The 16,785-nt window shown below is 38.3% G+C and overlaps 1 protein-coding gene across 1 annotated transcript in view; it reads right to left on the bottom strand.

Annotated features, from left to right (window-relative positions):
• The window catches only part of LOC124612767 (alpha-L-fucosidase-like), a 118,707-nt gene extending 117,337 nt beyond the window's left edge, over positions 1-1,370 (bottom strand). Inside the window, exon 1 of the mRNA XM_047141162.1 lies at positions 957-1,370. Coding sequence (XP_046997118.1) covers positions 957-1,176 — 220 coding nt within the window. The 5' untranslated portion in view covers positions 1,177-1,370. The remainder of the gene's footprint in view (positions 1-956) is intronic.
• Between the last annotated feature and the right edge of the window lie 15,415 nt (positions 1,371-16,785).

Below are 16,785 nucleotides of genomic sequence, written 5' to 3'. Positions count from 1 at the left end.
CTGAAAGATCATCTCATCTCTGAATAAAGTAGTACACTTGAAGGCAAATTCAGAGAATACTCAAATTTAAAGTAGAGGCTATAAATATCTTTCTTTTTTGTCACATACTCTAGGTGCTAGCTAAGTGTTAGTATTTTTATTTTAGTTATGTATTTTTGCAAGAATTATCCAGCATTATTTGTTTCTGTATTATAATATTTATGCTGTGTTTATCTGTTTCATTAATAAAGGAAAACTAACATTGTGCAGAGTGTATAAAGGTAGATCTGTAGTAGGCATTGTGCTGCCATTAATGAAGAACTAGTATAGTTTGAGAGGAACATCTGTTTTATCTCATGCTATATATTACTGTAAATTTTCTCATAAAATATTTCTTAAAGTTACATAAAATGCACTTCTTAGTGTTTACATTTTTTTATGTTGGCTATTAGTCTTGCTGTGTGAAGATTAACATTTTATTAATTCAAAATGGTTTCTGTATCTTTTGTAAATATGTAAACAACTATCACTGTTCTTTTGTTCCCCCAAAACTTTGTAACCTAAATATGTTGAGATTAATACAAAGAAGAAAAAGTAACTAACTGTGTCTATAAAACGGTGACTGCCAATCAATTTCCACATATGCACACTTTTCACTCCTTCACTCCCTAACAAAGTGATTACGCGACAGAAAATGGAATTATGGCCCAAAGCAGTCATGGTTGGGTGTTCATCAGTCTTGCTTCTATGAGGATTTGATGGCTTCCATGAAGTCACAGATGACGTCCTGGTACGGTTAACAATACCAGAAGGTATCGTGCTGCCAAGGAGTTTTTACATACAAAAATGATAAAATTGAGATGCCATTCGTCATGTTATTTCTTATTCGCAGCGTTGAGTGATTTGTTGTTTGGTTACCCCCATAACAACATTTAAATGTGCATAATGTGTCGCTCTTTGCGTGTTGCCAGTCTTACCTCGCCAATCTCTCCAGAACCATTCTGATCCAAAACTGGGAACAGAAAACACGCCCCAGTGAATGAATATTCCAAATTTCGCATCGTCATACCAGTTAGGTAGCGGCCTAGTATCTAGGCTATGCCATGTAGGATCGTATTTGTTGGAGACAATTTGCCCATCTGCTAATACAAATGTTAAGCTCGCCGAGAACACTATTCGAAATATAAACCACGCCATCTCCGCGTGCTGACTAATAAGTCAACAAACAACCGAACGCTACTGCCAAGGAATGCAACTGCCAGTGATAAGGCTTAGGTCATGGTTCCCACCAACTTCTGACTATGCATTGTTTGCGGTCGGAATAGCGCCTGCGTAAAGTAGTAGTAATTGTTATGGCCCGGCTTATGACAAACATTGGTCACGTGCCCATGACCACATATTTGTAACTGCATGCCTTTCACCTTTCAGAAAACAATGTTATCAATATTTATTCGTGTAAATTCGGTTTGTACTTCTGAAATATATTTCTGGGAACCTGATCGTAAACTCGTGAATTTATGCTACTACTTCTCAAAGCCAAAAATACAAATGTTAAATCTTTCTAGCTATATGCTTCAACATATTCACTATTACACTACTGTAATCATAGAACTCTATTAAACAGAGCAAATGTAACATGAAAGTGTATTGTGTTTCGTACAGATTAAGAAATCCATAATTCAACGAGGTGAACTTTGCATTTATCGCAACGAATTAACTCGTTGATTTATCGCCTCAAACTGGGCAAATCAGAGACAGAGATAATGTTACAAAAACAAAGATCGAAATGTTTTGTGTACGGATCAAAGATCTCTATTTTGTTTTATTCGGTCTTCGGCCAAACGACTGGAGACAAAGTGGTTACCACAGTCTGTTATTATGTTAGATTGTGTGATTATTCTAAAGTCCTTATGGAAATCACTAGTACGGATATAAACTATCTTTGTCCGAGAGTAGAAAGGAAAAAAAAGACAGAGAGAAAGAGAGAACTGCGCGTTTAAGCGATCGGTTTTCTCCGTAGTTGAACTGAGTAAACCGATAGATAGCGCTACGGTCACGCTATCGTGGTCCCTTGCACTTGAATCCATCCCTCGGATCCCTGGACTACCGAGCGAACCGACATGTCTCTGCGGTGACGCCGTGGTTTGTTAGTGTTGGGAATCATTTTTGACGATAAATTAAAGCATCAATTTAAGAAAACAGTATAGGTCCTTCAGATTTAAGAAATGTGTCTCCTTCTATAGACTAATATGCACACAGTCAGAAAATTCACTCGAAAAGCTCGCAACTCCAAATGAATGCTGTTGCTGAAAGGAAGGTGTTGGAATGCAATTGGTACAAATTCCGGTTTCCCGGTTTGAACGAAACTATGATGAATTAAAAGGGGCTAGCGTGTGGTACTGGAGCCACTACTGAAATTTTGGTTGTGGTGAGAGACTGATGTGAAGCTTATCCCGAACTGAATCGATAACTGCAAAAAGTTCATGACTCAACTATTTTAGAAAATAGACTTACATAGGAACTATGTGATGAATAGTAGCCAGATTATTCCATGTAAGAAGGGAAGTTATCAACCTTCAAATGGCGTCACTATCAGAGCTCGATATCTTCACTCCATGTAGGAAGATCATGAGTCATTGACTTGTGGGGTTTTTGCAATAATAAAATGTAACAATCTGGTTAGTGGTTCACCACAGAATGCCCAAAATATTTATAGGCTGAACTTTGACTACATGAAAGATTTACTGTTACAAAATATTCCGGTTTCAGGATATATTTTATTTGAAAAATACATGGGGTAAAGTTTTTGACATATATAATATGAAAAGTAACCACTCATTCTTTTAAAACTACCATGAAGGCGAAGTGAAGAAATGTGGAAATGAAAGGTGCTCATTTTTACAGGGTGGTTTTATCTACCATGTACAAACTCTAGGGACTGATCGATGAGAGAATACAGAACAAAAATGTTCTGATGAACTTGTGTCAAAAATGCATCGTTTCCATGCTAAAGACCATTTATTCAATCATAAATTCTTACAGAGACTGCGGTCTAATATGCGCTGTACCATGTAGCCCAATTACAGTATGTGCTGAAAATGGTTTCCATGTGCCTCAATGCAAACATGTATGCGCCATAACATGTTCTGTCTCACGTTCACATTGGCCAGCCTTCATCCAAACAGTGTCAAAGGTGGCATGAATTACGCTCTTCCAGTGTCTCTAAGCCTGGAATGGGATCTGCATACACAATACTTTTGAGATGGCCCCATAATCAGAAGGTGCACAAGTTGAGATCTGCTGAATGAGCAGGACATGCAACTGGATCCAATCATCAGATCCACCAACCAGGAAGGTACGATTGAGATGCGTCCAGACGTTAATGGCGAAGTGCCCCAGAGCATCATCAGGTACGAGTCACAGAACCCTTCGAATCATCAATGGTACTTCTGTCAGGAGGGGATGCAAAGTCACATATGAGAAACGCCTATAGTAACGGTCTGTTAGGCAAAGTGTCAGGAAGACTGGTCCCAAAATACAGTCACCAATTATTCTACCCACACATTCCAGCTGCACCGATGCTATTGATTCACTGTCACCATACCATGGTAGTTCTGCATACTATCCCACAGATGATCGTTATTAAAATTGGAGTTACCTCTTCGTGCAACAGTGGCCTCATTTGTGAATAGGATGGATGACAGCTGCGCGGGTTTAGCCGAGCGGTCTAAGGCGCTGCAGTCATGGACTGTGCGGCTGGTCCCGGCAGAGGTTCAAGTCCTCCCTCGAGCATGGGTGTGTGTGTTTGTCCTTAGGATAATTTAGATTAAGTAGCGTGTAAGCTTAGGGACTGATGACCTTAGCCGTTAAGTCCCTTACGATTTCACACACATTTGAACATTTGATGGATGACACAAATCCCAGAATTGTGGTGGTCTGGTGAAGAAACCAGTGACAAAACTGCTTCTGATGTGGAAAGTCTGTCGCCAGTAAGCCCTGCATACACTTTAAGTGATAAGGGTAGTCATAGAGAATGTTTCACATGGTCGTTTAGCTTACCCTGCACTGGTAGGCAAACTGTCTGGTACTGACACAGTGGCTGCCTACCTCTGTGTCAATCACATTTTCGTTGAAGTATGGTTCTGAACATTTTGAGTCTATTCTTCATGATCTCCTGCTTCCTGAAACGAACCTGTCTCAGACACATGGTGAAACACTGTTGCAAACATTGGATGCTGTGATTCACCATGTTAACAGTATCTCAATTCGAATACAGAACAATTGTGTGCAACTCTGTATTACATCCACTACAAGGTGAGTCAGCAATAGAAGTGGACACAACATTACCAATTACTACAGCAGAACAGGGCGCTAGGGCGTGACATATGAGGAACAGTACCACTCTCTAGTAGGAAACCATACATACTGAACTGTGGCTGCATGGTACAGTGCATGTTAGACAATAGTCACTGTAACAATGTATGATTGAATTAATGATCTCTAGCATGGAAACTATGTATTTCCAGACATAAGTTCATTAGTTTATTTTGCTCCATATCCTCTCATTGATCAATCACTAGAGTTTTTACATGGTGGAAAATCCACCCTTTACACCTTTAAATTCAAAAGCTGCTCCAAAAAGATGTGCATGAGCGTCACCTGTTCTCCAGTGGCTGTGATGGTTAGAAAAAGAATAACACAATGATTCACTTTGGTTTAACACTTTACCAGCTGGAACACAGAAGAAGTTGAAAATTAAAGCCCTATAAATGGGCATAATATTCTACCAAATGATAAAGACAGAACTATAAAGAAGTTGATGAGCCATCCTGACAGGACATATATAATTGAAGGGTATGCCATAATAATCAAAAAAGCGTCAAGTTATAGTCATTGAAAAGTGTTGACCATGCTGCAATATTATAATTTAAAAATTTGGTCATCTGTCTGCTTTAAAAAGTCTGTCTCTCTATGAATCAAGTTTGGGAAAGTTTCCTAACATAAATTTTTTTCCTTTGTAAATTGATAAGTTTTGAGTATTATGCATAGTATCCTGGGTAAGTGAGACAACAGCAGTTGTAGTGATTCGAGAATTTCTGTGTAAATTCTAGAACCACTCAGCCTTCTACCGTCTTGAACACACGATATTCTAGATATGAGTGTGGGATGGTAGAATCCTACCTACTGTGCGTCATATGTTTGTGTGTGCAGGTTTAAAATCAGTCGCAGGAAGAAAGTAGATGTGGCAGACAAATGGCACCGACAAGTACATGTCAGGCAATCCATAGATGTTTTAGTGAGTGTGTAAGGAAGAACCATGGAATTTATATGCGGCTCTGTGCTTATTGTGTCGTTGACTATTGTTATTAAAACAAGGACAGTTGAAAAAGAACTCTTGAAAACTCTCGACATAAGCTTGCTATAGGCAAGACTTATTTCCTGATTCATGTCAAGAAAAGTTATGGTATCTAAGCCAACTTTCTTTTAACTGTAATTTAATTTGTTTCTGATGTTCGACTGTGCGAGGGACTTACCGGAAGTTACATATTTATATGGGAAGTGAGAGTTTTATTGTGTATGGAGAGCAAATATATGGTTAACTGACGAAAAGTAAAGTTTGTATGTTTTCTTATTTCATAAGTAGGATGAGTCTAAAAGTTCCCGCACTTAGCGTTATTTGACAGAGAAGAAGTCAAGAGAGTTTCCAGCAGCTGGCTAGCCAGTAAAGAAGAGTGGCTGCAAGTTCCATGTAAGTCACCTCGTAAAGAAGTGGGGGAATTAACCGATATAACCCTGATTCACACTCACACTTTAAGTCGTTAGAACTTTAGAAAGTGGCGACCTGTGTGAAAGGACCGAGAAAACAGGAACTTTAAGACAAAAACGAGAGAAGAAACTGTTACGTGTTGCCATAGCTACCAAACATAATAAGACAAGGGAATTACTCTGAGAAATTGGAATATGTTCAAGTATCCAGTGGAGCAAAATTTAAATGGAAAATGATGAAGAAATGAAAAATTCACAACGATAAAACAGCAAAGAAGATTTCGACGTATTTGTCTAAGAAGATATACGCATAGAATGCTTCAACCAAGAAGATCCAGTGCAGGGAGTATACAGCTCTCACACACATTGTGGGGATGCAGACGCAGAAACCAACATACATCCGACGTCGCTGACACCAGCTGCTGTTCACCGGTGCTGACCTGCCTCCACATCCACTCCTCTATGCAACGCGAATTCTACACCGGTTGAGCGTGAAACAAAAGTTGATTACTTTAATATGAAGTGGTACAAGATACTGTATACTGAACGTTTATTGTGTAATTATCATATTTAAAGTTAGTTTTAAATGCTTACAAGAGCTAAGGCATATTCAAAACAATGGTTCAAATGGCACTGAGCACTTTGGGACTTAACATCTTAGGTCATCAGTCCCCTAGAACTTAGAACTACTTAAACCTAACTAACCTAAGGACATCACACACATCCATGCCCGAGGCAGGATTCGAACCTGCGACCATTGCAGTCGCGCGGTTCCGGACTGAGCGCCTAGAAACGCGAGACCACCGCGACCGGCTAAGGCATATTAAAGTATGGAAAATATGCAACAGGTTTGGGAGACTCAAGACCCAGCTATGGCCATGAAAATTGGCAAAGAAGTGCCTGACTGGGCTGAACTGATAAATTTAATCAAAGCACAGAGTCTTAAGTTAAACTCAGTAAGTTCTCTATTAAATACCAAGAGTGAAGCTTTAAATGGTCAGAGCGAAACTCTAAATATTGAAACGACAAATTTATGTTTGTTAAACGCCAAAGTTGACACTCAAAGCAAATAATTTAGTAATCTATGTGAAGGTGTGGGTGCTTTGAAGACTGAGTTCGATGCTATAGGTAATAAAGTAGAGAATTTAAAAGTAGATTTAAAGAACTAGTTGACGAATTCTTTGACCACTCATATAAATCACATCTTTACTGATCTTAGTCAGTAACAGAATTACACTTTTCAGGATTTATCGAAAAGGTTAGAACTTAACGTTGAGACCAAATGTAATAATGTATAATACGAACTTATTGAAAAGTTGGGATCTTTTTAAAACGTCTACAATATTAAGTATGATGATGTAAGGCAGGGGTTGAATATTTTGAAAGAGAGTGTAGATAAGAAGAATGAATTAATGCCAGTCATTCAGTCGCAAATTACAGGTGTAAATACTCGGTTAGGTAATGTAGAAAGAAATTTCAAAGAGAAAATAACTAACTCTAATATTATAAATGTAATTAGTTTGGAAGAACAGTTTGGAGAAATTATAGATCGAAAGTTTACCAAGAGAATAACAACCAGAAACGTATCGCCTATTTCTTCTTCTGAACTCAATGATACCAGGAAGGGTATGGACGACCTGTGGAGAGAAATTAAGCTCATCCAAGATAAAGCAGAATAAAGGGTAACTTCACCTAATGTTGTATTAACTAGAGAAGCAGTGACTGATTTGCAATGGGGAGCTAATTCAGGGTTATCTAGACAATTCCCTAAATTAAAGCCAGACAGAGAGGTACATCCGACCCATTCTTAAAAAGATTTAACCAAGCTTTACCAAAAAATTGAGAAGATTCCAAGAAGATCGAATTTGCTGTGGGCTACCATGTAGGGGAAGCCTCAGAATAGAGAACAGTAAATATTGAGAATTTTTCCTCTTGGGGAGACTTTCAAAAGAAATTTAAAGAGAAGTACTGGTCTGCCAGTGCTCAAGAAAAGTTGATATCAGAGCTATGTAACCCAAAATATTGTAATAATACTTGGGGTACTATGAGGAAATTGGCATTTAACATGAGGAAAGTATTTAGAGTAGACAGTGGAAGAAGAAGGATTAGTACATATTTTAATTAGATGATTTCCAAGCTGTGCGAGAAAAGACATCTTGTGTAGTGGTTAGAAAACTGTAGAAGAGTTGTCTTTTGTTGATGCACTTGATGTAATAAATAAATACTACGATGAAACTTAACACCAAACTGAAACTCGAACTATAAAAGAAATAGCGGAAATTATTTTAAAAATCATGAGGCAAACTTAGCAAAAGTACACCAGTATAATAGGAAAAGTTGTAATGGCATTTATCAAAAGAAACATCCACCTTCAAATTTAGACCTAGTAACTTCTCAAGAATTTGTACTGAGTAACAAAGGATGTAAAATTGTATACCCCCCAGGGTTGTTAATATTCTGAGTTAACGGGCAGAGTAACGACCTTCGGATCCCAAGTAGTTTTCGGTGTTTCTTCCAAAATAGTTTTCTTGCACCAAATTCCTTTAAAATCTTAAACTATTCTGTCATCTATCCCCCAGGGACATTAACATTCTGAGTTAACGGGCGGAGTAACGACTGTCAGATGCTGAGTTGTTTTTGGGGTTTTTTCCAAAATAGTTTTCCTGCACCAAATTCCTTTAAAATCTAGAAATATTCTGTAATATTTTTGCTTAGAAAACCGGATATGACTATAAAATAGAGAACTACTTAAGAGAATCACAGAAAGAAGTGATATTTAGACGAAATAAACTGAATAGAGTATTATATTTGTGGAAAATATAAATGATGTGACTAGCTGAAGAACTGTTATACTATAGTGTATAGATTTTCTATTTGGTATAGAAAATTTTATACTTTTAATGAGATGTGGTATAGATGGGAGGGTTTGTATAAATTTTGAAAGGGGTGGGTATTGTAGCTGAAAGCAGGATTTACTAGAAAAGATAAATCTTGACTAACATAAAACATACATCACACCTTTAAAACAACCCCCACAGACAAGTGTACCTGATTTTTCATCATTTTCTGTGTCCATAAGGTTACTAGGATTTCCTTCAGGGACCTCAAGGGTTAAATTGGGACAAGTCTGTTCTGCAGGAGATGATTTATCACCAGACCTCCTCTGGCATCTCACTCAAGTAACTGAGGGGTAGGGATCGAAGGAAAGGGGGGTTGAAATGGCTTCCTGTCTTTGGGGCTACTTTCTTTTTATTCTTTGATCCTATCATCCACATCTATTTTTTCTTTTCTTACTTCTTATTTAAGGACCTGTCTACTTTTCCCCTCTTTTCATATTCACAAACTTCTATCGCTGAAGTCCTTCCTTATTTCCATGTTTACTAGAAATCTAAATCTTATCTTTATATAAGAAGGCCGAAAAATCAGGCTACATGAACACACAGCCACATATACACAAATATAAACTACTACACAAACATTAAATTCCATAGGACAAAGCCTGTCACGATGTGAGAACTGCCAGGTGTGTTAGGGGTAAATGTGTGTACATATGGAAATATGCACCCATATATAGGAAGCTATGGCGGTTCTACATCGAATAAATAAGATTGGGAGCACATAAAAAAACAGTGGCAGTTCTAAATAGAGATTAGAATAGGCACAATGAACTCATGCCCAAAGAGAGACAAAAGCATATAAGTTTATGGAACAAAAACGATACATAACAAACAACTATAAAGTAGTAATGAGTAATGGATAAATAAGAAAGAGGCATGAGCAAAGAAATAAAACGAAAGTAGGAAAGGAATAAGTCATGTTGATCATTAAGAAACGTCAGTGTAATAAGTACTCTGATAAATTGAAGGATAGTGGGATGTAAATAGTATATGTAGACATACTATCTATTGAAAATATAGAAGTTGATAAGTAGAAGAGGACTCTAGGGAGTAAATGATATATTAAAGAATGAATGCGAAGTTTAAAATAGATTTGTATCTTTAGCACAAGATGGTACACATAGAAATGTCTACTAGGGTAATGAGCCATGAGGCCTACTCAGAAAGGATAGGGGGGCATACCCGGCATTCACTAAGTATAAAGGGCAGGTATACATACATGGAGATAGGACGATCTGTGGCCTAAAAAATAGGGATGTTTTGAAAGGGGCATACCTACCAGACTGGGAAGAGGAAGTGCTCCCATAAAGTCAATCGACAAACAAGGAATAGGTTCTGATCCTAGGAGAAGGGGACATCATTGTGACAAAAGTCACAAATTTTATAGGGAATATTCCAGGAAGTGTGAATTCTATGAAAGACTAGCATTATTAGGTTTCGTGGAAATAAACGAGTGTCGAAAGAACACTTTCATTCGTCCAGAGTTCCTCCAAGCTACAAATAATGAAAATAGCACATACTAGAAAGTACAAAAGAAAAGAACAGAAAATAGATTACTCATTTGTCATAAACACCTGAAGCTTACGATTGGAAAAACAAAGGGAAATAAAGAAGAGAAAAAGAATCCTCATAATTCCTAAATATTAGAAAAGCTGACTAAAATCACGAGTAAACGCTAATGCATCAATAACAAAGTAAAATAAGAAAAGAGTAGAGAAACAATACATGAAAGATTGTTCAAGAGAGGACAGAGAATTGTTATTGAAAGGAAAGATATGTATATAAACATATGTAAGAAATGTATACTGTTAAGATATGAAATGTTGTTATGAGTGATATTTTTTACATAATGATTACGTATAAAATATCGCCTATTCGATCTGGGGGGGGGGGGGGGGAGAGAGAGGATATGTAGTGATTCGTGAATTTCTGTGTAAATTCTAGAACCACTCAGCCTTCTACCATCACAAACACACGATATTCTGGATATGAGTGTGGGATGGTAGAATTCTACCTACTGCGCATCACATGTTTGTGTGTGCAAGTTTAAAATCAGTCGCGGGGAAGAAAGTAGACGCCGCAGACGAACAGCACCGACAAGTACATGTTAGGCAATCCATAGATGTTTTAGTGAGTGTGTAAGGAAGAACCATGGAGTTTATATGCAGCTCCGTGCTTATTGTGTCATTGACTATTGTTGTGGACAGTTGAAAAACAACTCTTGAAAACTCTTGACGTAAGCCTGCTATAGGCAAGACTTATTTTCTGATTCATGTAAAGAAAAGTTGTGGTATCTAAGCCAACTTTCTTTTAACTGTAATTTAATTTGTTTCTGATGTTCGACTGTACCAGGGACTTGCCAGTGGTTACATCTTATTGCGGAAAGTGAGGGTTTTATTGTGTATGGTGAGCAAATACATGGTTAATTGATGAAAAGTAAAGTTTGTATGTCTTTTTATTTCATAAGTAGAATGAGTCTGAAAATTCCTGCACCTAGCGTTATTCCACGGAGAAGAAGTCAAGAGAGTTTCCAGCAGCTGGCTAGCCAGTAAAAAAGAGTAGCTGCAAGTTCCAAGTAAGTCATCTTGTGAAGAAGTGGAAGGTGTTTTGGGGGAATAAACCGATATAACCCAGATTCACACTCCATTAGACAGTTCATTGACGGTGCTGTGACAGAGGTATTTCAGTTGCTTTGGAGCTTCTCTATGGATCCTGTACTTCTCAGTGAGTTTCCGTATACTGAAAAACAGGTGCTCATCAGTGCCAAAAATATACAAGATATATTGAAAGCGAAAATATATATTTCAGTACAGTGTATGGAATTTGGAGCAATTGCAAGAACGGCCAACAGTGGGGAAGGTGGAGGGGGGACACAAAATGATGATGAAGAAGATTAACTTATGTTATTGTGTTTTGCGTTGTTATAGGGACCACAGCTACAGGTCAAAAAGCGAATAAAATAGCAATAGTGTCCTCTGAGTTTGCAGTTCACCATACTTAGTGATTTTGTAATAAAATCTATATTTTTATAAATATGACAATCATTTATTATAACAAATATTTGTTCACTGGAGAAATTTTATGAGTCAGGAGTTTTTAAATTTACTTTTATGCTAAACTATAAATTAGAAAACTAAAATATGCAATGCTACACAATCCTTGGAGACACTGTAATAACAAATTCACAAATATTTTATGTGGTAGAAAGTTTTTGTCTTCTGTAAAATTTAATTTTTGTGACTCATGACCTTTTTGAAATGATCAATTCAGTTACAGGGTAGGTTTGGTGGTGATACTTTTTTGGTTGTGGGTTGGCAAAACCAACAAACGTGGTACAAGATTGACCTGTTGCGTTTCCTGTTCACATTGTGTGTAACGCATTGTGCTATGTTTGACGAACATTTCATCATAAAAACTAAAGTTGCTTCATAAATTCACAGAATTTATGTTAGATCATCGACATGTTCCAGGTGAATATTTTGATGCATATCACATGAACTATGAAAAATGCAAAGGGGTGGGGGTCTACAACGTAACTTTACCTGACAAGAAATTGTTGTAGCAAGAGAACGGAATGTAGATGGAAATATTCATCTATTTTGCAGTTTTTGATAAGGGCATGTTTTGAGAAGGTAGCCTTTATATGTTTCTGAGTTCTGTGTGTAGGGATCTGTAAATGAATTTGCAGCTGAAAGTCTCATAATTCAGGTTCATTTCTAATCCAAACAGCTCTATGATGTTTCCTGTGCCTATACTTTCTTTAAAATTATAGTTAACTGGTGGCACTTTACTGCAGTGTTGAATATTTTCCTCGTGAGAAACTTGTTCCGATTGCTGTGCTGTAATCTGTACTGACACCTTGCACAAGTGGGTTGAATAGTTATGTCAATGTAATTTTCACAGATCAATCCTAGAATAGTCGGGCAAAAAACAGTTTCAAGAATGGTCATGCTGGGTCTGTGAGACCCAATAAATAAAACACTTATAACAGGTTACGGTATATTCACATTAAATGACACATTTTTTATTTTGTTCAGGTACTACTAAATGCCATATTTATATTATTTTAACTCCCAGAATTATATAATAATAATACTTCTTTGTAGTACTAAATGTAAGTAAACTGGAAATACAAGAAAATTTGATTGAAGTACGACTGTAAATGAGAATGAGTTGCAGAACAAAGAAGCAAGAATGTTGAACTTTCATTATTTAAATGGAATTAAAAACAGTCGCCACAAACCATTTCAGCATGCGCCATCCATAACCACACCTTGCAAGCTTTGCAAAAGTGTTTAGTTTTGCTGCCCTTGCATTTGTAACATCTTCCCTTTTTTCCTGGTTGTGATTCTTCAACCATTTTTTGTTCTTTGGTACCAGAGAGGTTGGAGACAAGCCTGAAAATTTCGCGCTAGAGGTTTGGCGCACATTGCATGTATTGTCAAATATGATAATTGAAAGACTTTCCTATGTTTCTGAGACATTCTCTTTTAAATGAAACGTTTTTGTTTGCGTTTAGTACAATGCAGCCATTGTCAGCTGCAGTACTCAACAACTGTAACAAAGAGACAGAGAGACCACTGTCTTGTTTCCTCTAGCAACAGTACATTCAACACATATAACATCAAGGAATCTACACGACCCTTTGTTTTGTTGTAGTATGTTATTATACTTAGTTTCTTCCTTTTGCCACTGAACATGCACCTGCCTCTATATGGAACGAGCATTTCGTCCAAAGTAACGTTTTCTGATGGAGCAAAATATGCATTGCAGTCGGAGACAAATATATCAAGAATGGATCTTATGACATCAAGATTATCTTGTGCTTTTTTTCTTTCATTGTCAAATCTGACATACTGAGTCAAAAATCTGAATCTTTTCAGTGACTTACTACGTCAAAAGATTTCTTTCCTGATACCATCTGTACTCCAGAAGTCTTCAATATTCATTTTACCCCATGTAGTGTTCCAGGTAAGTCTCTCCCTTTCCAAGCATTAATCCCGACTTGCGGGATAGGAAATAAGACGCTTAAAGTAGTACATAAGTTTTGCTATTTGGGGAGCAAAATAACTGATAATGGTCGAAGTAGAGAGGATATAAAATGTAGACTGGCAATGGCAAGGAAAGCGTTTCTGAAGAAGAGAAATTTGTTAACATTGAGTATAGATTTAAGTGTCACGAAGTCTTTTCTGAAAGTATTTGTATGGAGTGTAGCCATGTATAGAAGTGAAACGTGGACGATAAATAGTTTGGACAAGAAGAGGATAGAAGCTTTAGAAATGTGGTGCTACAGAAGAATGCTGAAGATTAGATGGGCAGATGACATAACTAATGTGGTGGTACTGAATAGAATTGGGGAGAAGAGAAATTTGTGGCACAACTTGACTAGAAGAAGGGATCGGTTGGTAGGACATATTCTGAGGCATAAAGAGACCACCAATTTAGTATTGGAGGGCAGCGTGGAGGGTAAAAATCGTAGAGGGAGACCAAGAGATGAATACACTAAACAGATTCAGAAGGATGTAGGTTGCAGTAGGTACTGGAAGATGAAGAAGCTTGCACAGGATAGAGTAGCGTGGAGAGCTGCATCAAACCAGTCTCTGGACTGAAGACCACAACAACAACAACAGCGGAGTCTGCTGTTATGGTTAACCAGATTTGGCATATTAATTTTAAGGGGTGGCCGAATGCCATTCTTGTCGATACCCCATACCCCCCACCCCCCCCATCGGCACAGAGTGTGTGTATCCCAACTGTCTGTATCGAGTGTGATCCATGGGATAGTGCAAACGTGATGCAAATCTTTGCGAGTTGTATATCTGAGGCAGAACGTGGGGACCAAGCCGGTATTCACCTAAAGGGATGTGGAAAACCGCCTAAAAACCACATCAAGGCTGGCCAGCACACTGGTCCTCATTGTTCGTCTGCCAGACGGATTCGATCCGGGGCCGGCGGGCCTACCCAAGTCCAGGAAGCAGGGCGTTAGTGCTCTTGGCTACCTTGGCGGGTTAATGTTCCAGTTAAGTAAAGTAGGCCAAAATATGCCTTCAGTTCATCAAAACTTGCAGGCCTAGCAATGTTTGGATCATTTGTATATTTGCTTCGAACTCACTTAATACATATATTGGTTAATTGAAGAACTAAATCAATCAATGCGTTGCTAAAACATAACTGCCATGATTCTAACACTGAATGAACATCTATTGCAGTTCGAATGCGTTGTAAGAATGATGTGACGTCTTGTTCGAACACTTTGTGCGAGACAAGTTTTTCTCCATTTAGTAGCTCCGTTTTTTCCTTTATAAATCCGCATAAGTGGCGTATCTGAGTCATTTATGGGAGATGTACTTGAATCAATAACAGTAGGTGCATCGGTGCTAGCAGAAAGCTGAACACCTTCCACTTCATCATCACTTATTTCGCTATTACTGTCATGATCACTGTTTGTTTCGAAGTCTAGCTCCATGTTAGAGACAGTCATACAAAAACTTTGTAAATTTCACTGATGAAAGATTTTTTCTTGCCATTTGAAATTGCAAACTATTGACAATGATAATTCAGTTTGAGGATATCACAAATAGTTCGCAAAGTAACTCAGTGATAGTCTTATACCAAAATAAAAATGGGATCTCACTGGCAGAAATTAGTATTGTAAACGGCCGAGCTGGTTCTGACTGACCTGTGCTATTTGGAAGACTGCCAAACAATGACTAAAAAAAGTAAAACCTCATTCACGACGTGAATGCTTTCTCTCGGATGTTACAGGAAGCTAGTGATCGATCGAGCCAGCAACTATAAGAATATAAATTCAGTGAAACAAAACATTAGTGGGCCTCACAGTCCCTGCCCCGCCTTTTTAGGATTAAATGCACACTGTTTTGCGAGTCCAATTGAAGCATTTGACCATCATAAAATAACGGACATAAATGACTCTTCGATTGCAACATGTCTAACAATAAAAATAATTACAGTCATCCTCTTGCAGCACATTCGGCGAATTCGCGAACTCACCATCAAACTGCCACCTTCGGCCTAATCCACATATTTGCCAAAACCTGCAACCAAAAATGTGTATCTGCCTGTGGTTGAATAATCTGCGAAATTTGTGGTGTGGAGTAATTCATCGTTGTATTTAACATAAAGCGAGTAAAATGAGTTTTGGAAGGCTTATTCAGATTTAGCTTTCTACATCTACATCTACATCCATACTCCGCAAGTCACCTGACGGTGTGTGGCGGAGGGTACCTTGAGTATCTCTATCGGTTCTCCCTTCTATTCCAGTCTCGTATTGTTCGTGGAAAGAAGGATTGTCGGTATGCCTCTGTGTGGTCTCTAATCTCTCTGATTTTATCCTCATGGTCTCTTCGCGAGATATACGTAGGAGGGAGCAATATACTGCTTGACCCCTCGGTGAAGGTATTTTCTCGAAACTTCAATAAAAGCCTGTACCGAGCTACTGAGCGTCTCTCCTGCAGAGTCTTCCACTGAAGTTTATCTATCATCTCCGTAACGCTTTCGCGATTACTAAATGATCCTGTAATGAAGCGTGCTGCTCTCCGTTGGATCTTCTCTATCTCTTCTATCAACCATATTGAGAGGCACCCACCTGCCTTGCTCAAACTGTGGCATCAAGCAGTCAGGCCTGCAAGATGAGTGGTCCGCCAAGCGAGTGGATTCAGTCTTATTTATCGAGTAACATGAACTCTCGTACTCACAATTAAGTCACTAATCAACATCCTGTATGAATAATACGCAACGGAAACGCAAATCTGACTATCAGTAATTTACAGAACTCTGACTGTTCACTAAGCACTGGCAATACCACATTTTCCCTTTTTTTTTATTTAACGGCTTTTATCAACGCGTGGCCACCACACTGAATATGAATGGCGCACACATTATAAATTCGGGACATCATGACAATATACTGTGGTGTCACCGCCAGACACCACACTTGCTAGGTGGTAGCCTTTAAATCGGCCGCGGTCCATTAGCATACGTCGGACCCGCGTGTCGCCACTGTCAGTGATCGCAGACCGAGCGCCACCACACGGCAGGTCTAGAGAGACGTACTAGCACTCGCCCCAGTTGTACAGTCGACTTTGCTAGCGAAGCTGCACTGACCCGATACGCTCTCATTTGC

The sequence above is a fragment of the Schistocerca americana genome, chromosome 4 (assembly GCF_021461395.2).
Source record: "Schistocerca americana isolate TAMUIC-IGC-003095 chromosome 4, iqSchAmer2.1, whole genome shotgun sequence".
Lineage (NCBI taxonomy): Eukaryota > Metazoa > Arthropoda > Insecta > Orthoptera > Acrididae > Schistocerca > Schistocerca americana.
The sequence above is the reverse complement of the archived record's forward strand: the minus strand, read 5'-3'. Positions and strand labels throughout refer to the sequence as shown.